This window comes from Ailuropoda melanoleuca, chromosome 6, assembly GCF_002007445.2.
Source record: "Ailuropoda melanoleuca isolate Jingjing chromosome 6, ASM200744v2, whole genome shotgun sequence".
NCBI lineage: Eukaryota > Metazoa > Chordata > Mammalia > Carnivora > Ursidae > Ailuropoda > Ailuropoda melanoleuca.
This window is the reverse complement of record NC_048223.1, coordinates 89,582,876-89,602,814: the sequence shown is the minus strand read 5'-3', so window position 1 is coordinate 89,602,814 and position 19,939 is coordinate 89,582,876. Positions and strand designations below refer to the sequence as shown.

Genomic DNA, 19,939 nt, shown 5'->3' with positions numbered 1-19,939 from the left:
GCGAGGTCAACAAATAAACAATGTGTATCAATCTCTATGTCTATACATTAAAAATATACTTCCATTGAATCTATAAACTAAAATCAATACATAAAAAGCAAATGCATATGTATATATATATTCTTTTATGTGTGTTTTTAAGGTATACATATCATAGAATTTTAAGAAATATGGGGGTTTGAATAAGTTAATAAATGCTACTCCTTTCCATCATCCAAGTTTGGAAATAGCTGAGAGGAGACAAACAAGCAGATGGAGATTAAAATATGTGGTTTTCAAATGAGTCATGACATGTCAGTTTCACTCTGGGGTCCCAAGAGTGCTGCTTGGTGTCCTTGTCCCAGGCCAAGTAAGAGGTGAGTGTGGCTTGGGCTGGGGTGCTGGCAGCAAGGATGCAGAGGCTGGGTGTGTTGGGACGGGGATTAGAGGCAAAGACGGCAGGAGTTACTGGCAGGTAGATTTGATCAACAGGGAGCGTGTGACTCAGCATCGCTCACAGGACTTGGTGCCACTGACCAGGATGTGGAGGACCTCGGGGAGCAGCTGGCCTCGGGTCCCTGGTACCAACTATTAGGGCACCGAAGGGTGGGCTACATTTGGGGAGAGGGAACCCCATGTTCCTGCAAGTGTTCAAGCTTGGGGACTGGGGTTAAAAACCCCGTGCGTTGGAGACTGTTCCAGAATGTGCTCTGGGATCCATGCGAGAAAGCAGGGGAGGGTCAGCCTGGAGGAGTGGTCAGGCTCCTGTCCATGAGCTAGAGTGCGTGGGGTTGCTCAGTCAAAGGGAGGCGGAGAGGAGCAGAGCCCATAGATGGGAGCGGAGGGAGTGGTGCCTGTGACATGAAGTGTAAGAGGGGCCGGGGCCGGGCTGCGCTCGGGGCCCATCCTGCTGGCTGGTTCTTTCCCCTCCGAGATATTTGTCATCATCTCAGCCTTGCCAGATAAATTAATCACCCTTCAAAGGATATGATTTCTCACATGGACGTTATCATTGGATGACAAATGAGTGGCACGTCTCTACACAGAGTGTGGGGAAGTTGCTCAGGCCTCATACATCCCAGCCTCACTTATCCACATATTTTGGGTCAGAGTGTCCATGGTTCTGGAGTTTCCACTGACTTGGGATTGTTTCATCACTTGGGATCCTCTCTCTGTGCAGTTTAGGAACATAATAGAGCAGGTAGGCTCTGTAGCCAAATGCTGCTTTGTGAGCTAGACAAATGGTTTAACCTTGCTATGCCTCAGTTTCCCCATCTGTAAAAATGGGCTAATAGTTGTACTTACCCGATAGGATCTTCGTCAGCATTAAACGAAGTAATGCATGTAGTAAAGCTCTTAGAACGCTGACACGTAGTCGGCACTCAGCAAACACGTTAAGTCACCTTTTACTCCATTCTAAAATTCAGAGGCGAGATTCAGGAAGTCTTCATTTTTAGACATTCATTTCTTTATACATATTTTTGCATAAAGTTTTATTTTAGGACAGCTTCAGATTTTCCTTAAAGTCATGAGGGTACTTCAGAGAGTTCCCCTATGTCCCACTTCCAGCTTCTTTATTATTAATATCTTATTAGTGTGGTTCATGTGTCACAACTAATGAGCCAATTTGATTCCATTATTACCTAAAGTCCACATTTTATCTGCATCTTCTTAGTTGTTGCACGATATCCTTTTTCTGTACTAGGACCCCATCCGGGATGCCACAAGACATTGACTTACCATATGCCTCCTCAGGCTCGTCCTGCTTGTGATGGTCTCTCAGACTTTTCTGGACAGTCTGAGGAGCACCGGTCCGGCGTTCTGTAGACTGTTCCTCCACTGATAGCTTGATGTTTTTCTCACGAAGATAAGTTTCTTTTAAGCTAATTTTAATATAAAATTGATGATAATCCTACAATAAACCGAGTGTTCACTAATGTTTGCCATTGTTCATATAAATTAAGTTAGGCAGATCGCTGACAAATCTCACTGAAGTCTAAACTGGCAGGTGCTTTATTTATTAATAAAGCAAAGCAGGTGCTTCTAGTTGCTCTGAGGCTGCTCAGGTTAGCATCGCACAACCCCCACACCCGTTAGATCAGCAGCAGAGACCAGGAGGGTACTCGGGCCCCTCTTTGGAGCAGGTGTTGATTGGACTCCCCTGTCCTCTCTGACCCAAAAAAAGAGAAACCCCCTTTTGCTCATTCTGTGGACAGGCAGGAGTCGGTGGTGTGGCCTGAGCTCTCCAGGGAAGTGGTTCAGAGCTGCCCATTATGTTTCCCTAGCAAAAAACAAAGGCCCGCAAAGAAGCCTTACAATGTGGTTCTGATTTTTCATCCTTTCCTGAGTTTAAATCAGAAGCTGGTTCTTACGTACTGGCAATGAATTACGTTTTAGGAATTCAAATAATGTCCGAGAATGATCCCCCACATGTTCTGATAGGACGTTTACGGCAGGCAACGAGGGCTGTGCTCTCTGTCCCCAGTAGACTCGCTCCAAGGGAAGACTTTGTGTGGCCTCAGCCACGTCATCCAGAAGGCGTTACCTGCTGCCATTGCAGATGACCCTCGTGTCCCTCCACAGCCATCTGGAGGGAGTCAGGTTGAGCTGACTCCTACACCCCATCAGGACTCGATCTGGGCTCAAATTACCAAGGATTGAAATTACGTGTTTTATATTTACTGATCCCAGTGAAATATTTAAAAAATTTTTAAATGCTAGTCCAAAAATATTTCTTAGCTTAGCAACCTTAAAATACTTTGAAAAATAGCTCTTGGGGGATTCTGAAGCTGGATATGAGAGAGTCATGTATCATTCTAACCCTCCTGCCAATAATAATGATAAATTTAGTGCAAAATACCATAAACAACCATTTGAAGTACTGATGAGCCACTCAACGCAGGCATAAGCCAGAGGGAAATTGACTCTTGGAAGAAGAGAAGCGGGTGAGCTCACATTTATTTGGCTCTACCCCTGACGACACATCCTTTACGTTGCACATAGGGCAATAGAGTGTAGGTAGAAAGTGGCTCTCTTACTGGGCCTGGAGACAGAGAGTGGGGCTCAAGGCAGTCATAGTGGCTAGAAGTTTTGGGGGATAATTCTAGAAAGAAAGCAGTCTTAGAAGGGGAGACCCAAAATCTGCTTTAGCGTTCCCCTTAAATCCTTGACTAAGTTCTGAACCGGCATGCGCACAGGGAAATTCAAAGGGGTTCAATGGGAAACAAGAGTGGGAAGGCTACAAGGAGCACAGCAGGGCCTTCAGCAGTTGCCCTGAAGTGGAGAGACAGTTCAAAGTTCAAATCCTGCCAAATTAGAGGGGCATGGTGTGATTTCATGTGTCAACTTAGCTGGGCCACAGTGTCTGGACATATGGGCAAATATTATTCTGGATGTTTCTGTGAGTGTGTTTTTGGATGAGATTAACATTTAAATGGATGGACTTTGAAAAAAGCAGATTGCTCTCTGTGATGTGGGTGGGCCTCACCCAATCAGTTGAAAGTCTAAATGGAGCAAAAGACTGTTCTCCCCTCAGCAAGAGGGTACTTTGCAGCAGACAGCCTTCAGACCTGAACTGCAATGTTGGCTCTTCCCTGGTGTCTAGCCTGCTAGCCCACCCTGAAGATTAGGACTCACCAGCCTCCATAATTGCATGAGCCAATCACAAAAAAATAAAACCTTTTATATACATATTCTTTTGGCACAGACCTGAGAGTTTTTATAGGGCAGATAGAAATTTTACTCCTAAAACCCTAGTGTGCCTATGGCATGGCCAGCGTGAAAACGGTCTGTGTGATAGTATTATGTATAACAGTATTATCCCTGTGTGAGATTGACCCTGATGTTGGGATGGGGCATCTTCTTCTCTGGCCATTTTGTCCAAGTTTTGGCTCCAGTGCCAGGGTGCCCTTGGGGAGAGTGAGAAAGAGAAGAATTGTTTCTGCCAGCCTGAAGGGGTGGCCTCGGGTGATCTTGGCCAAGAGAGTCCCTAAGTAGGGAAGGGGACCGAATGAACTGTGAGATTGCTGTAGCAGGAAGGACAATAACATGGTAGAAACACGTTCAGGGGACCAGGACTGGCCTGGGCCTGGGTGAGGTGGAGCGTGGGGTTGCTGTGAGGGCAGCTGCAGACAGGGGCATGAGTCAGGCTGAGGGGGACCTGTGGGTATCAGGAGAGGTGGAGTAAGTAGGAGGTCAAGGCAATGCTCCTTCTCTCCTCTGGCGTGGGAGCAGCTAGCTTAGAGATGGCTGTTGCCCCCATTAATGGGACAGGTCTTCAGTCAGTGGGGGCAGTGAGAGCAGGCACAGCGTCCAGACGCTGTCAGTTCTTCACATGGCCATGGATCTGGCCTAACCCTGGAAGAATGACCAAAGTCGTAGAGGACCACCTGGAGGGTTCTGCGCACCTGAATTGCAGGGGCGTCTCCCCCTGCAGTAAGTCCAGGTTGAGGTGGCTGACTCCCCTTCCCCAGAGAGGGGGTGGGCGGAAGAGCAAGACAGCAGGAAGGGGATTTGCTCTAGCAGAGAGAGAAGATTTTCCGTGGGTGAAACTTTATAGAAAGGAAACAATGTCTAAAAACAAATTTTCAGAAATTTTGCTGTGAAAAACCTCTGATGTCCCTATAGGGAAAGATGATGAGGTGAAACAGATAAAGGGGTTCCAGCACACTTATTGTGATGAGCACTGAGAAATGTATAGAAGTGTGGAATACTTGAATTAAAAAAAGAAGGAAAAAAAAAAGGGAAGATGGGTGCTAGCCAGGATGGGCACGCTATGGCTTCAGGGGGCTTCCCCCCCTTTCAGTGGCTTCCTATATGAGGATGGCAATGACTCACCTGGATGAGGGAAGGGACGGTGAGGAAGGGGAGGGGGGGCAGACACAGTGCCGGGGTGGCTCATACCTGGAGCCTGCAGGCCGGGCTGGTTGTGCCCTCAGACCGCATCTGGGGCTCGAAGGGAACCCCGCCACTGTCTCCCCAGAGCTGAGCGGGCAGCCTGAGTCTGTGCTCTAAGAGCAGTGAGGGCAAACAACCAAAGGTCATACTTCAGGCCAAGGCCAAGGCCAAGAGAGAAAACTTCAGTGCGGTGTAACTTCTAAGCCTCAGCTGTTGTGCGGGAGATCAGTGAGGCACTTTGTCTCCCAAAGGGAAATGTCTCTTTAAATTAATGATAATTTACAATATGTGCTTAGCGTTTGCCTGGCACAATTTTAACTGAGCATCGTAAAGCTGCCTTAGCCTTTACGGGGTGGAAGTGATGCCGAGGCTCACACCAGCGTCGTCAGGGGCTCAGTGCTCGGGAGTGGTGCACGGCGGAGGCTGTGGGCTGGGGCCGGTGTCCAGAGGGGCGGGGAGGGCCACGGGGAGGGCCCTGGGAGGACGCCTTGGCCACTGATGACAACCCGGCTTGCCGTGGTGGGCAAAGCCTGCGCTCTGCAGATGCGCGTGGGCCTTGGTTCAGATGTCTGCTCTGCACTCCGCAGCCATTTGACCTTGGGCAGGTTGGAAAACGGGAGCGGGGCAGGGGCTGGGTGGCAGCAGTGGCGGCCGTGGTGGCTCCTGCAGGACCACCATAATCTGAATTGACGAAATGAAACTGCTCTGTGCCTGGCACACAGTTGGCAATAGACGGCAGACTCTTTTCTGTTCCACGAACTTGGGGCCCAAGAAGACCGAAGAATTCCAGGTGAACTTCTCCTCCAGGCAATTGAAACTGGCTAATTCAGGCCTCCAAGCGCCGGAAGCCCATCACACCCTACGTGCGCCCTGGCTGTGCTTGTGTTCCAGGCCCTACTCCATCGGGCAGCCCCATAGCTAGAGCTGCCCTCCCCTGCCCCCCCTAGCCGGGGAGCCTCCCACCCTGTAGGCTCTGTCCCCGTAGCCCGGCCTGCTTGCCCAGCTGGCTTTGATCAGCCTCTCACTGAGCCACATTTCTGTCTTCCTTTGTCCCTGTTTATGTTGCCTTGCAAACAAATGTCCTGTCTTTCCCACGGGGCTTCTCTCTGGCCAGTTTATTTTAACCCTGTGCAGCCAGGGGCAGGGTTTTGCTCTTCTTCCCAGTCCTGTTTCAGGCACCCACGGAGCCAAATGCTGCCCCTGATCCAGAGGCTAGAGCTGTCCCCTGACCCCGGGATGCCCACTGGCCCTGGTGTGCAGAATCCCAGGGATGGATGGGTAGGAGGCATGGCGCTTTACAGAATGCTGCTTGTGGGCCTGTGTTTTATTTTATTTTTATTTCACGAGGATTTAAATAAATCTAGAAGTAAGTGATTGCTTGTTGTCTTACGTGTTTATTGCACAAAAATTAGGAAATAAACAAAAGGATAAGAGAACCCTCTTGCCAAAGATAAATATTGCTACAGTTTGGCATGTGTCATTCCAGACTTCACTATACGGTATGTGTTTTTACTTACTACATTGTGAACATACATTCTGCTTTCTTCATGAATGGCATTGTATTTCTTCGTTCAGTTGTCCCATAGTTTATTTACCCGGGGCTTCTCAAACTTTGTTAGGCATCCAAATCAATCACAGGGAGGCCTTATTTAAACACAGATTGCTGACCCACACTGGAGCTGAGCCCAAGAATTTGGAGTTCTAACAAATTCCCGGAGGAGGCTGATGGAACCCAATCAGTTTAGCTGAAACTCCTTCCTCGGGACACAGGCCCCTTTGGAGTTCGTGAGTGTAAATGACACATGGTAAAAATGGGCCAGCAACACCTTGGGCATACCCCTCCTTAAGGAGAAATCTCTAAAAGCGGGTTGCCAAGACAGATGGTATCATGGGCCTCAAGTTGTTGCTACGTATTGCCAGAAAATTGGTCTTATTTCTTTTTCCACCAGAGTCTACCAGTCCTGGAGTTTGTATTTATTTCTCCTCCTCCTCCTCCTCTTCCTCCTCCCCCTTTTCTAAATAAAATGTTCCCACCACATGTAGCTAATCTAGCTGAGAAAGCTAGGTTCCTGTCCCACAGGCTGTGTGAACTCAGAAAACCTCCCTTCCTCATCTGAGGCTTGGTTTCTTCATCTATTAGAGGGGAAAGAATACTCCTTTGCCCCATTCCTGGGTTGCTGTGAGAATCATAAAATGATGAAAGGGACTGCCCTTTCTAAATTGTGACCCATGTGCAGACGGGAGGGTCCTGAGCTCTTCCCAGAAGGATTAAGATACAACCTATAGATATGAGTCTATTTCTGGTTTTCATTTGTTCGTTTGTGTGTTTTTAGATTCCACATAAAGTGAAATCATGTAGTATTTATCTTTTTCTGTCTGACTTTTTTCACTTAGCATAATACCTTCTAGGTCTATCCATGTTGTCCATCTTGAATGGCAAGCTCTCTTTTTTCTGGCTGCATAGTATTCCACTGAATATATATACACCACATCTTCTTTACCCATCAATGGACACTTGGGTTGCTTTCATATCTTGGTTATTGTAAATAATGCTGTAATAAACCAGAGAGCAAACTGGTGATCTCTAGAGGGGAGGGAGTCAGGGGATGAGCAAAATAGGTGAAGGGGATTAAGAGGTACAAACTTCCAGTTATAAAATAAATAAGTTATGTGGATGAAAAATACAGCATAGGGAATATAGTCAGTAATATTGGAATAGATTTGTATGGTGACAGACAGTAACCACACCTGTCTTGGTGAGCATTGTATAATGTATATAATTATTGAATCATTATGTTGCACACCTGAAAATAATATATTTTATGTCAACTATATTTCAATAAAAAATTACTTACTTAAGTAATTAAAAAAAGATATAGCCTATAGTGTGGAAAGTTCTGGAAGGTTAGAGAGACTGGGGAAAGTTGCCTAACAGGGGCTTGTCTTCACAGCCAGGGCTGTGGGTTCCACCAGTTGCCAGCAAGAGCCCCCAGTGGTATGATGGTAAATGATCAACAACCCACTTGCTGACTGGGGTGATGGAGGGGTGGGAGAGGAGAGGCCTTGATTTTAGCCTTCGCCAATTATCACCATGTAACTACTTCTTTCACGACCACCTGCAAGCTGACAGTGTGTCATAAAACTGAGTAAAATAATTAGGAATTGATGAGTTTTAAGTATTTATTACTTTTGCGTTTAATATAATTTATTTGTCAGTTTATATGAGTTTAATTTTGATAAGGACTGTGTTTAACAACTGGCTTGCAAAAAGTTCTTGAAAGATTTAACAATCGGCGCTCGCTAGCCAGAACTGGGTGGCCTTGGCACACCATTGGATGCCCGTCTTGTCAATGAACTCATTAAAAATGCAAGTCACTTTTTCAACTTTATGCAGGAATAATGCATGGTTATGCCAGCTTCACCTGGTACATTCAACTGAGGGCTACACACTGGCAATCTGAATTATTTTGGTTTTGGCATTTATATATAAAATAGTCCAGTATGAGTCAGGTGTAGCAAGGACTGAGATTTGGGGTCCTGCTAAGACATCTCTCTGGCTCTCGTGCAGTGCAGCCAAGCTCCCCCCGCACGTGTCTCATGCAGAGAGAAAGCCGGCAATTTGGGGGAAGTGTGTTTTGTTTCCAGAACCTCATCAGTAAGGTCTTGAGAGATCAATTTTCAATTGCTGCTGTTCTTGCCTTTTAATTATCTTCGTCGGGCTTTATTGTGATCAATTTAATTTGTTGTGGGTTGGGGGTTGAGTCCTACAGTATGCCTGCTCCTTACCACAGTACTAATGTTTGCAACCTGGAATTTTCTAATAAGCCCACTTGCATTTGGGTATACATTGTGGTTCAAATATGAGCCTTCATACCTCTTTCACTAAGACAGGTAAACAATAAAACTAATTTTTTTTTGGCCTGTACAGTGATATTTCACCATCCATAATGTGCCACTACCTGTGAATCTGTGCCATGTAAATAGCCTGTTAGGTGTTGTATCCAATGAAATAATAATACATTTGCTGGGTTATCGTTTTAAATAAACGGGGGAATTCAAATTTGGGGGAATCGTTTTAAAACTATAAATCAAAATTGAAATAATATACAGATGCTTGTAAACTCCTCCTATAAGTAATGAATAATTCATATGTGCTCACCTCTGATCCTTATCAGAGTTGTTGAATTTCTGGCAGCTGAGGGGGGACTTGGGATGGCTTCTGAGGAGAGTTGTCTTTCCCTTGTGAAGTGAGCCAAGTGAAGCTGACCTCCTTCTCACTGACACCGACAGGACTTCTCTCTCCTCCCCAGGAGTGGGTGCCCACAGTGCCCGTGATGCTGGCTGGTTTAGGCGATGGGGGTCAGATGTGAGATGCACGTCTCCAGCCACCATCTGTCCATTCCCCGTGCACTGTGGGGGTGCTGGAGCCCAGTTCTGCCCCCCTGGAGCCAACTGCCCTGACCCTGAGCTCCTCGCATTTCACCAACCTGACTAGGATGATTCCATGCAGCCCAGGGGGGCCCTAGGAGCCAGACCTCCCTCTGTGAGCAAAGCCGGATGGGATCCTGGGAATGCAAAGTGTGGTTCAATATTTTGAAAGTCCAGAAATGTAATACACCACATTAATAGAAAGAAGGGAAAACACCCCACATAATCACGTCAGTTGATGCAGAAAAAGCATTAGACCAAAATCAACATCTTTTCACGATAAAAGCACTCAATAAACTAGGATTCGAAGGGAACTTCTTCAACATAAAAAAGACCATTTATAAAAGCCCACAGCTAACAACATTCTCAAGGGTGAAAGCCTGACAGCTTTCCCTGAAGATAAGAAAGAAGACAAGGATGCTGGCTTTCCACACTTTGGTTCAGCATAGATGGAAATTCTTGACGGCGATTTGGAAAGAGAATGAAATAAAAGGCAACCAGATTGAAAGGGAAGAAGCAAAACTGTATTTGCAGATGACATGATCTTACGTATAGATAATCCTGAAGAGTTCACGAGAAAAAATTAGGATTAATAAAAATCAGCAAAGTTGAATTAAAAAAGTTGTATTTCTGTACAATAGTAAGGAACAACTTGAAAAAGATATTGAGAAAACAGCTGCATTTACATATCATCAAAAAGAATAAAATATTTGGGAATGAATCTAACCAAGGAAGGGCAAGAAAAGTGAAACTAAAAGCCTCCCGCCCCGACGTGGAGGAGGCTGGAGCCAGTCTCACTGGCCCGAAGGGGTCCAGTTGGCAGCCAACTGGTGTGGTTGAACACGGTGCCTCACATTAGGGCCCCTAAGTCTTAGCCTCAGGTTCCTTTCTGGGAAAATTTCCCATAGGATTTTCACATAGCCTAACTCGGCCTTCCCAGAAATCTTTCTGGAAAGCCTGGGATCAAGCTATAGGGCCTTTGGGTGGTGTGTCAGGGAAGGGACAGTGGCTGGCCTCTCCTGGGACACCTTTCCCATCCATTAAGCAACTGTATCATCTCACAGAAGACACTTTCTCTGATGGACTGGATGGGAAGAAGCCAGTCTGAAGATGAGGGTCTGCACTAGCCCTTCTAATTGTGGGGATGGAAATAAAACATCCTAGTTATCTGTGAGCATAAATGCTGCTTGTCAGTGGGAATTGCAAATGCCTTGGATGTGAGCTGAAGCCTGAATGGAGTAAGCCCGGGGCACTTAGATATCATGGTGACTTTTGGCCTTTGGCGTCCTGGGATCTCACCTTCCAAATTGGAGCTATGCTTCCAGAAATTTCTTCAGTAGGAGTTAGCAACTGGTGGCCTGAGAGCTGTGTCCAGGGTGGCTTATGGCCAGCATATTTTGGACAAAGAGAGAGGGAAGACCCAGCCCTTTCCCCAGAGCTCCCACTGTGGCTGTCTAAGAACATGCATGAGGAGTAGCCAGCTGCCAGGATCCTGGAGCTCCTGGGTCATCATGTACATGGCCTCCAGCTGGGCTGTCCTTCCTACTAGCTGAAATCACCCTTCCAAGGAAGCATACTTTGGAAGAAGGCACTTCTGCATCCAGAAGTCTCGTTGAACATTCGAGATCCCATGGAGCCAGAACTAGGAAGGAAGGAGGCAGGGCTCTGGGGCCTGGAGCACAGCCACGGCCATGCCCGAGGGCCCCGCCCGAAGGGTATCCCCCTCCCTGCTCTCTGATGACAGAGAAGGCCCGGGCTATTTGTGTGGGCGCCCTGAGGTTAAAGTCAAAACCCGGAGACAGCTCCAAACAAACCATGGAGAAGGAGCAGCCTGTCATTAAGGCTGAAGGGGAAAAAAAAAAAAATCAAAACTCCCTTCCCCACTTGCTTGGGGAGCCTGAGGAAGAGTTCTTCATATTACATTTCTCTGTGGCTGAGTTTTTCCTTACGTGGTCCACTGACTCACTTCTTTTTAAATAGTTATAAGAAGCAACAGAAAATGATCTCAAAAGAGAGCACTTCCTTACTGGAATCCTCAAAGGGTCAGATATCTTCTGGCATTTTCTCTGCAACATTGGCACAGGACGGAGGTCATCAATAATTCCTGGAGACTGACCTTCCCCAGGACAAACTCCCCACTCTGGAGCCCACCCTGCGCCTGGCCGGCAGCATCTCGGGCGGCCCCCTGCTTTTCTCCCACCTTTGGGGGTTAAGTCTGATCAGAGGAGTTCTTTGGGGGGTCGTGGCAAGGTGGTGGGTACTGCCTCGAGGGGCCCTATTTTCCAGGATGAAGAGAAGAGCATTGCCTGCTTAAAACATTTCCTATAGCAGCTGGGCCACAGAAATGTCATGACTGATGCCCCGCCCCCCGGCAATGTCAGGCTCCTTGGCCAGGCGGACAGGCAGTTTCGGGACACTCATGGGCTCTGGGATGAATGATCGGACTCTCCCTGTCGTGTAGATTGTGGAGTTAGAAGGGAAGGGAAAGGAGAAGTGGCGTCTCTGCTTCCTGCCGTGCCCGTGGCTGGTCTGTTTCCTGTTAGCCTTTTCTCGGCTGAGAAAAACAGAGGCTGGGAAGAGTAGATTTTGGAAGAAAAGTTAAGCCTGGAAAACACTCCAGGCCTTCTTGACGAGGTTTAGGGCTGACATGCGATGTGTGAAATGAGTTGGCCAGGACTCAGAGCTCCGAGAAAATGCTGTGTCGGTCCTTTTGGGGTTTTGTGCACCAACCCTGCTGGCCCCAGCCGTGGAGCACGGAAGTTCTTGGCAAGGATGGAGAACCAGCTGGAAAACTTCAGGGCCTGGGACACAGTGGGCTGGGCGGGCCTGGGCCTTAACCATTCTTCTCTTCTTTTCCCTGGGGGAGGGCAGGAACCCTGTATGGGTGGCCTTCCTGAGCTAAATATCTGCATGGAGCCGGGGGAGGGGCTGGGAAAGAGAGCCTTCCTGTGGACCCAAGGAAGCCAGAAGCCAGTGCCGGTGAAGGCTATTTGCACACCTTTGGTGGAGCTTTGCTCTAAGCCACCTGCTGGGAAGTGGGCCCGCAGGAAATAGCATTAGGGCAGCAGGGCAAAGCAGCCCTGCCACCCGCTGCTATCCCTCCTGCCCGTGCCTCACCCAGCCCCTCTGAGCTTCAAGCTCCCTCTGGGAAGGAGGGTTAATGATGCCTATCTGGCAGGATTATTGAGAAGATTAAAAAGAACATATGTCGATTCCACGGGAATAAAGGAACTGTCTCATGTGACTCTGGAAAATAGTGTTTTGAGTAGAAAAAGGAAGGCTAAATACAAAAGCAAGTATATATAAACACTGTAATGTAGTTAGTAAAGCAGTTTCCCAGAAGGTTCAGGTTAACAACTCTGAAATTGTTGTATGTGAATACTGGGAGTAAACAAACACGTGAATGGATGATGGGCAGGGCAGGGCGGGGGAACAACTCCTAAGGTGTCCTCGCGGAAACTTAGAGCTCCCCACCAGGACAGCAACTACGCTACAGATGCTGGTCAAGGAGCTGTTGGAGCTAGAACGTATTTAAACATTACAAGGAAAATCAAAGTCTGTTGAATTATGATGGCCCTGTAACAAATTGCTCCCAAACCTTGTAAAGGATGGATCTTTTACTATGCTCATGGTTTCTGAGGGTCAGGAATTCAGGCGGGACAGATGGCTGGATTCGGAGGGGACGGCTAGCGTCTGTTCTGAGATGTGTGGGGACCCAGCTGGAAAATTCTAAAGGCTAGATGGCAGAATCATCCGAGGGTTCATTCACTCGCACATCTTCTGGTTGGCTGGGACTTTTGTCAGGGCTGTCGGCTGGAACACCTCCATGTGGCCTGGGCTTCCTCGCAACATGGTGGCTGAATCCAAAGGAAAGTACAAAGAGAGAAACAGAGACACAGAGAGAGAGAACCAGGAGGAAGTCCTATTGTCTTTTATGACCCAGCCTTGAAAGTCTGGAAGCATCTCTCCCTGCCTTTATTGGTGTAGCGGCTACAAAGTCCACCCTGCTTCCCGAAGAGGGAGCAAATCTCTCCGTGGAGCAGTGTCGACTTCATGTTGTAAAAAAAGCATGTGGGATGGGAGATAGACCAGTGTGGCCATCTCTGGAAAATATAATCTCCTACAGCCCCATCTAATCTCTCTCCCTCTTCCCGAGGCATGTGATTATCTTCAGATGTCCTCTACGCTTTTGCATGCATGGACAAGAAAGACTCGGTTTAGGGCTTTTGTGGGAGGGTGCAGCACATTTAATTTTCACTTAAGTGGAATTCCCTTGCATTTTGCTTTTTGCACTTTACATGAATTCGCTTATTAGCACATGTAGATCTCTCTTTTTTATGGTAATATAGTATTCCACAGTTTGGTTATGGTGTAATTTTTGTAACTGTTTTTTCTTTTGATGGATCTTTGAAATGTTTCCTTTTTTCTCCTCTAATAAATAATATTGCAATAAATATTTCTCTAAGTGTTATTTCATGCACATAGCACAAAATGTGAACATTTCCCAGGGATGAGATGGATAAGTAAAAAGCTGAGTGAAAGAACACACCCACTTTTAATTGCAATGGGTGCTCTCCAGTTTCCTTGGAGAAAGGCAGGTACGCTGTTAGCAGGAGAGTATCAGAGTGTTCACTTCTTTACGCCCTCACTATCCCTGAGAACTGTCAGTCTTCCCCATTCTTGCTTGTCTTAGGGGCAAACGCAATACACTGCCCATCATGTGTTTTTAATTTGTAGTTTCCTCATTATAGTTAGGTCAAGTTGGGTTGAACATCTCATCTGTTTCTCAGCCATCTGCATTCCTTCTCCTGGGAATTGCTTGTTCATTTCCTTCACTGAGCTGCTCATAGCAGTTTCACTAAAAAGCAGAGAAATGCAAATTGAAACAATGAGGTTTTTTTAAGCGATGAACTTAAAAAAAGATGACAAAGATTCCCGGTGCTTGTGATGATTGATATCACTTGAGTTCAGAAAAACCGCCCTACAATTAGGGTGTAACTTATTTTTATTTCTACACACTTTTAATTAAAACACAACCCTAGTACCATATGAAAATATTCCTAGTTGTTTTGTATGAGGTGAGACCGATGGTGGTTAAAAAAACAAATAGCAAATAAAAATTTTCAGCATCACTTATTGCGTGAGTCTTCTTTTGCTCCCTGACTTTTGTTCTTTGCTTTATCTCTTAAAAATTCAAATACATAGGAACGCTTGGGTGGCCTAGTTGGTTAAGTGTCCGACTCTTGAGTTTGGCTCAGGTCATGATCTCAGGGTCATGGGATCAAGCCCTGGGTCAGGCTCCAAGCTCAGCGGAGAGTTTTCTGGAGATTCTCTCTCTCTCTCTCCTTCTGCCCCTCCCCTTGCTCTTGCATGCTTTCTCTCTTTCTTTAATAAATAAAACCTTAGGAAAATTCAAATATATAATGTGATCTTTTTCTGGACTACTGTTATCTTCCATTGCTCTACTTATTTTTTTGTGTTGGTACCCCCGTATTTTTAAAAGACAAGCCTCTGGATTTATTTGATAAGAGAGAGCACAAGTACAGTATTTCCTCTTTCCACCAGGGAACATTGTGTCTTTGTAGGTACAAGTAGACTTCTCATCACTCTGTAAAGCTCTGTGTTGTTCTCCTTCACGCAGCGGCCTTTTATTCTGTAGAGGAGTATATTCACCTAGGTCCTGGCTGTGTGGGCGGTGTTCGGGTCACTTTTGGAACATAGGGCTTATTTCCGATCCATTACCTTTTCGAGCTGTTTAGATTTGGGGATGCTGAGGCATAGAGTTGGTGACGCTGAGCAGAGGTGAGAGGGAAATGGAGAGAAGTGTTTTAGAGGAAGTATGTTCCAACAGGAAGACCCCTGGGAGCAGAGAGAGGTGGCAGGCCAGAAGGCGTGCCAGAGTGACTGTGTCTGGACTGAGGTCTGTGCAGGTGGAGAACGAGGGGACCCAGCGTCATGGGGTGAGAACCATCTTGCCTGGGGGCAGCAGAGCACCGAGATGCAGAGAGAGGGCAGCTCTGCTAGGTTGGTGCATCCTTGACAAAGACCATCAGCAGCTCCATTGTACTGTTTAGTGATGCATCGATTTGGCAATTATTTCTAGAATGCTTGTTCATGTGTCAAATGTTATTTTAGATGCTCGGGATGTGACAGAGGAAAATTGAATGGACTCTCCTCATGGAGCTTCCCTTTAAGAACAGAGATGGATATAGATAAACCCATTGCATATAGGTGCACACGCATAAAAGTGCCTGAGGGCAAAAACTAAAGCAGGGTAAGGGGGAGAGCTGGGTGGACAGGTGCCGTTTCAGCACCTACCAGGACCTAGAGGAGAAAGTGCTGGTAGAAGGGCAAGTGCAAAGGCCCTGAGGTAGGGTGTCCCTCATGCCAGGGGACCTAGACCACGAAGGGCCACGAGGTCTAAATGAAGCAGGGGAGGGACACTGAGGAGGAGGTAAGATTTTCAGTCATCTGCTGTTTCCTTGGTATGAGGTAGGCCCATTCTGATGTTGGGTGTTGACAGTGTTTATGCAAACATGTGTGTAGTGAAGTGAATGTGGTGTGAATTAGTGTGTATGCATGCGTGAACATATGTGGGTTGTTAGGTAAATATGTGTGTGAATTTGGGTGTGTGTGTGTTGGTTTATATGTGTATGTATGCGTCTGTGTCTTTAAATGTGCGTGTTTGTGTATGTTTGAGTGTAAGTGTGTCTGAGTGATAACGTGTCCGTGAGATATGTGTTTACATATGTATAAGCATCTTTGTGGCTATGTTTAGGAGTTCGTGTCTCTCTGTGTGTACAAGTGTTTATATGTGTGTGTTTGTGTTTTGTGTTTGTGTCCCTGACAATAAACAAGGCAGGAAAGGCCCCACGGGGAAATGAGATCCTGATGGGAAGCCTCTCCCGGCCTCCAGGCTGGGTCTCAGTCCTTGCCACGGGTCACAGAACAGGCCAGTGTCATTGATGAGGTCACAGAATAAAGCCAGGATCCTAGTGACCGCAGGGAGCCTGGCAGCCACTCGGGCTGGGGCCAGTGGAGGGCTTCAGCACAGCCCAAGCTAACTCTCATCAAACAGCTGGAGCACTGAGTCCCCTGGGTGCTGGGGTCCAATCATGAAACGCCAGTTGGCAGATCATAGGGGAGAACGGTCACCAACAGATGGGGCCAGCCTCAGCTTGGCCAGCCCGGAGTCCACAGAAGAGAGAGTGGAAGTGTGCTGGTCAGGTAGGTCTGAAGTAAGAGCCGAGGGTGCTGCCAGATGTGTTCCCTGGGAGGGAGGTCCTGGAGGGGGAGGAGTGGGCACTTGTCACCCCTCGGTGCTGTTGCCGAAGTGTTGTATTGGCCATAAAAATGAATGGTGGGTATGCCTGAGGCCATTGTGAGTACATGAGGGGATTTCAGAAAGTATGAGGATGAAACTGCTCAATGTCCATCATTATACATTTTAATGTACGTTGGAGAAACAGAATTAGCATGTCAATCCAATGATTTCAGAATAATGTAAAGAACAGCTTTATAATAAATGGATTCCAGTTAATCTAGAAGACTAGATTTAACTAGATTAAAGTTAATCTAGTTAGTTTGAAGACCACCCTGAAGTGACCATGGGCAGCACCTAAGGGTAATACCAGTTCGTCAGTCAGTTAAGCTCTCTGGGCCTCAGTTTCCTAATCTGTCAAATGGGAAGCATGACCTTGTAATTTCTTGGGTTTTTTTCAATACTAATGGAGTTAAAGTAGGCAAGCACTTAGATGGTGATGGGCTATAGTGAATGTTCAAGGAGAGGGCGAGATGCTCCCTGTGTAAGACGGAGACACATCCCGAATGCCAAAGGGGTTGGTGGGGCTGGAAGTCCTGGCCAAAGTGTGTCCCATGCATGGCTTTTTAAATTGGTTTTATTGAGCTGTTAATTTAAATACAGAAATATCATCAATTTTAAGAATTTTGATAAGTGTGCATTTGTGTAACCATCACCATGATCATGATATGGGATATTTTCATCATCCCCAAAGGTTCCCTTGTGACAGTTTGAAATCAGTTCTCTGCAACCCCCTCACCCCCAGCTCCTGGTAACCCTTGATCTCTCCTCTCTCCCTATAGTTTTAGCTTTTCTAGAATGCCTTCTAGGTGGAATCCTATACCGCATGGCCTTTCTACGCTAGGTGCTTTCCTTTAGCATATGCAATAGAGATTCACCCATGTCTTGCAGGTATCAGTAGATTAGTCCTTTCTATCGGTGAATAGGCTTGCATGGCGTGCATGTACCATAATCTGTCTATTCGCTGGTAGATGGTGTTTGGGGTTTAGTCGTTTTTGGTGATTACATTCATCCGTGATTTGATCCTCATCATTACTGCCCGAGGTAAGCACCGTTACCCCCATCTCATGAGGGAACAGCCACAGGAGTGGATGGCACCTCCCCAGGGCCCTTGGAGCCCTTTCGGAGCCCTGAAGGTGGGTTGCGGTGCGGGCGCACTGATGAGAATGTCCTTCCACTTCTCAGGGGCCGTCAAGCGAGAGGAGACATCTCCGCGGCCCGGGCCGGCTGTTCCCCACGAGGAGGACATCTACTTGGCCGGCAGGCCTCGGGCGATGTTGAGCTGGAGCAGCTCTCCGTCCTCCCAGTCCTCCTCCGAGTACCAGTCCTACTCCCAGTACCAGTCTTGCTACTCGTGCACGTACGAGGAGGACGCCGCCCAACAGAGCCTGTGCGCCCTCTACACGCACGTGCAGACCGTGCAGGGCGTGGCCGTGGCCTGGGAGACCGAGACCGGCTTCGAGCCGGTCAGCAGGAAGCCGCGCATTCACGAAGCCGAGTTCATCAAGAGGCAGAGGCGGAAAGGCTCCTCCTTCGAGATGGCTTCCAACACCGACCTGCGCTGGGAGCTGGAAGCCAGCAAGAACAACTGCTGCCCCGAGCTGGACGACGCGGAGCTGCTGGCGCCCCTCGAGTGCTGCGTGCAGGAGCTGCGGGACACCCCCGACTGGCTGGTCACCACGAACTACGGGCTGCGCTGCGTGGCCTGCTGTCGGGTTTTCCCCACGTTGGAGGCTCTGCTCAAGCACGCCCAGTACGGCATCCAAGAGGGCTTCAGCTGCCAGATCTTTTTCGAGGAGATGCTGGAGAGAAGGCGGGCCCGGGGCCAGGTCCAGGAGCAACAGCTGGAGGAGGAGGCACAGAGCCCTTCGGAAGGCAGTGAACGTTCGAGGCGGCATGCCAGGGTGCTTTCCTCGCAGCAGCAGAAGCAGTGAGCTGGAGGTGATGGGCCCAGCCCTGCCCTCACCTCCGGCACCTCGGTTGCTCCTTCCCCGGCCAGCAGGACCAGAACTACAGGGGCCGGGGGAAGAAAGCCAGCAGGAGCTAGAGCTGGGAGGGCCATGACAAGCGAAAGGGAAGAACCCTTCCAAAGAGCACAGCATTTCAACCAGAGGCCATTTCAAAGCTGAATCCAGAGGAGGGCTTCAAGTGTTTCTGACCATGGGCACGAGATCCGAAGCCCTCAAGCCTGTGGCCACAGGGATTTCTATTTTTGCTGGCAGATCAAGCAGGTCATGACTCAAAGGAGAGCCAACTGCAAATGAAACGACAGCCTTATATTTTTCATTGTTAGCAACCCGCCATATGCCCTAGTTCTATGTCTTATTTTAGTGGGATTAAACTTGAGTAACTCAAAATTTAAGGCCATGTCTAAAGGAGTGAACCATGCTATTAGGTTGGAGCCACAGGAAATTGCCATTTCTGTAGCCTACACACCAGCACAGACACCCGGAGACAGGCAGGTTCCCAGAGGTAGAGATGGGGGGATGGGTCCTGCTACCTATGTGTTCATATGTCAACTATATGTTTTAAAATGTTGTTACGAAATTCATTTGCACGCTGCTATCTGCCCCCAGCTCAGGGGGCTGCTTTCATTCAAGAAACTACATGGATGGCTCACTGTGTATTAGGCTGATGAAACATATAGCCCAGGCTTCTAGTGAGAGGCAGAGAGAATAGGCAATTGCAAATCCAGGGGATGAATCACATAAAGGAGGTTTGGGGAGCTCAGCAGAGGGCCCCCAAATTCACATTGGTTGACAAAGAAGGAAGACTTTCCAAAAGAGGCGATTTTCACAAAGGCTTGGAGGACAGGTAAAATTAGTAAGCCCAGGGCTTCTTACTGTGGGTGCTGTTGACATTCTAGGCTGACTAATTGTCCTCATGTCAGGGAGGGCTGTCCTCTCCCCTGTAGGATGTTTGACAGCATCCCTGGCCTCTCCCCACCAGATGCTAGTGGCATTCCCCTTCCCTACAATTGTGACCATCAAAAATGTCTTTGATCTTAACAAACATTCTCTGGAAGCAATTTGCTGCTTGGTTGACAATCACTGAGCTAGACAAGAATGAGGATCTTCGAAGAGGGAATGGCACAGAATGTTTGGGCAATTGCCAGCCACTTGGCTTGGCTGCAATGCCGGAGACATTTCTCCCCCATAAGCTCCATAAAGATTTAGCTCTGCTATGTGCCAGACACTGTACTGGGTGTGGGAAACAAACGGTGAACAGGCATGGATGGGTCCCCATGGAGCTTATGGCTGGTGGGCAAATATAGACTCCGTCCATACCTATTTAGAAATAATTATGGAAGTACTT

General features: G+C 47.6%; 1 protein-coding gene across 2 annotated transcripts; it reads left to right on the top strand.

The window, feature by feature from the left end:
• Positions 1–14,992: 14,992 nt before the first annotated feature.
• Positions 14,993–19,029, top strand: FAM170B (family with sequence similarity 170 member B). Of its 2 annotated transcripts, XM_019807863.2 has the most exons (3): positions 14,993–15,105; positions 16,382–16,530; positions 17,810–19,029. In XM_019807863.2, the coding sequence occupies exons 1-3, from the start codon at positions 15,071–15,073 to the stop codon at positions 18,556–18,558; spliced, it is 933 nt and encodes a 310-aa protein (XP_019663422.1). In that variant the 5' UTR covers positions 14,993–15,070; the 3' UTR covers positions 18,559–19,029. The 2 variants fall into 2 exon arrangements, with proteins under 2 accessions (XP_019663422.1, XP_019663421.1); XM_019807862.2 differs by lacking the exon at positions 16,382–16,530 and having other exon boundaries at positions 14,993–15,327.
• Positions 19,030–19,939: the final 910 nt, after the last annotated feature.

What these genes read in the sequence shown, in the direction of transcription:
- FAM170B (XM_019807862.2), top strand. Translation starts at nt 15,117, where the DNA reads ATGGAGAGAAGTGTTTTAGAGGAAGTATGTTCCAACAGGAAGACCCCT. An exon ending in AGAGAGGGCAGCTCTGCTAG is followed by an intron (nt 15,328 to 17,809) that starts GTTGGTGCATCC and finishes TCCACTTCTCAG; the next exon opens with GGGCCGTCAAGCGAGAGGAG.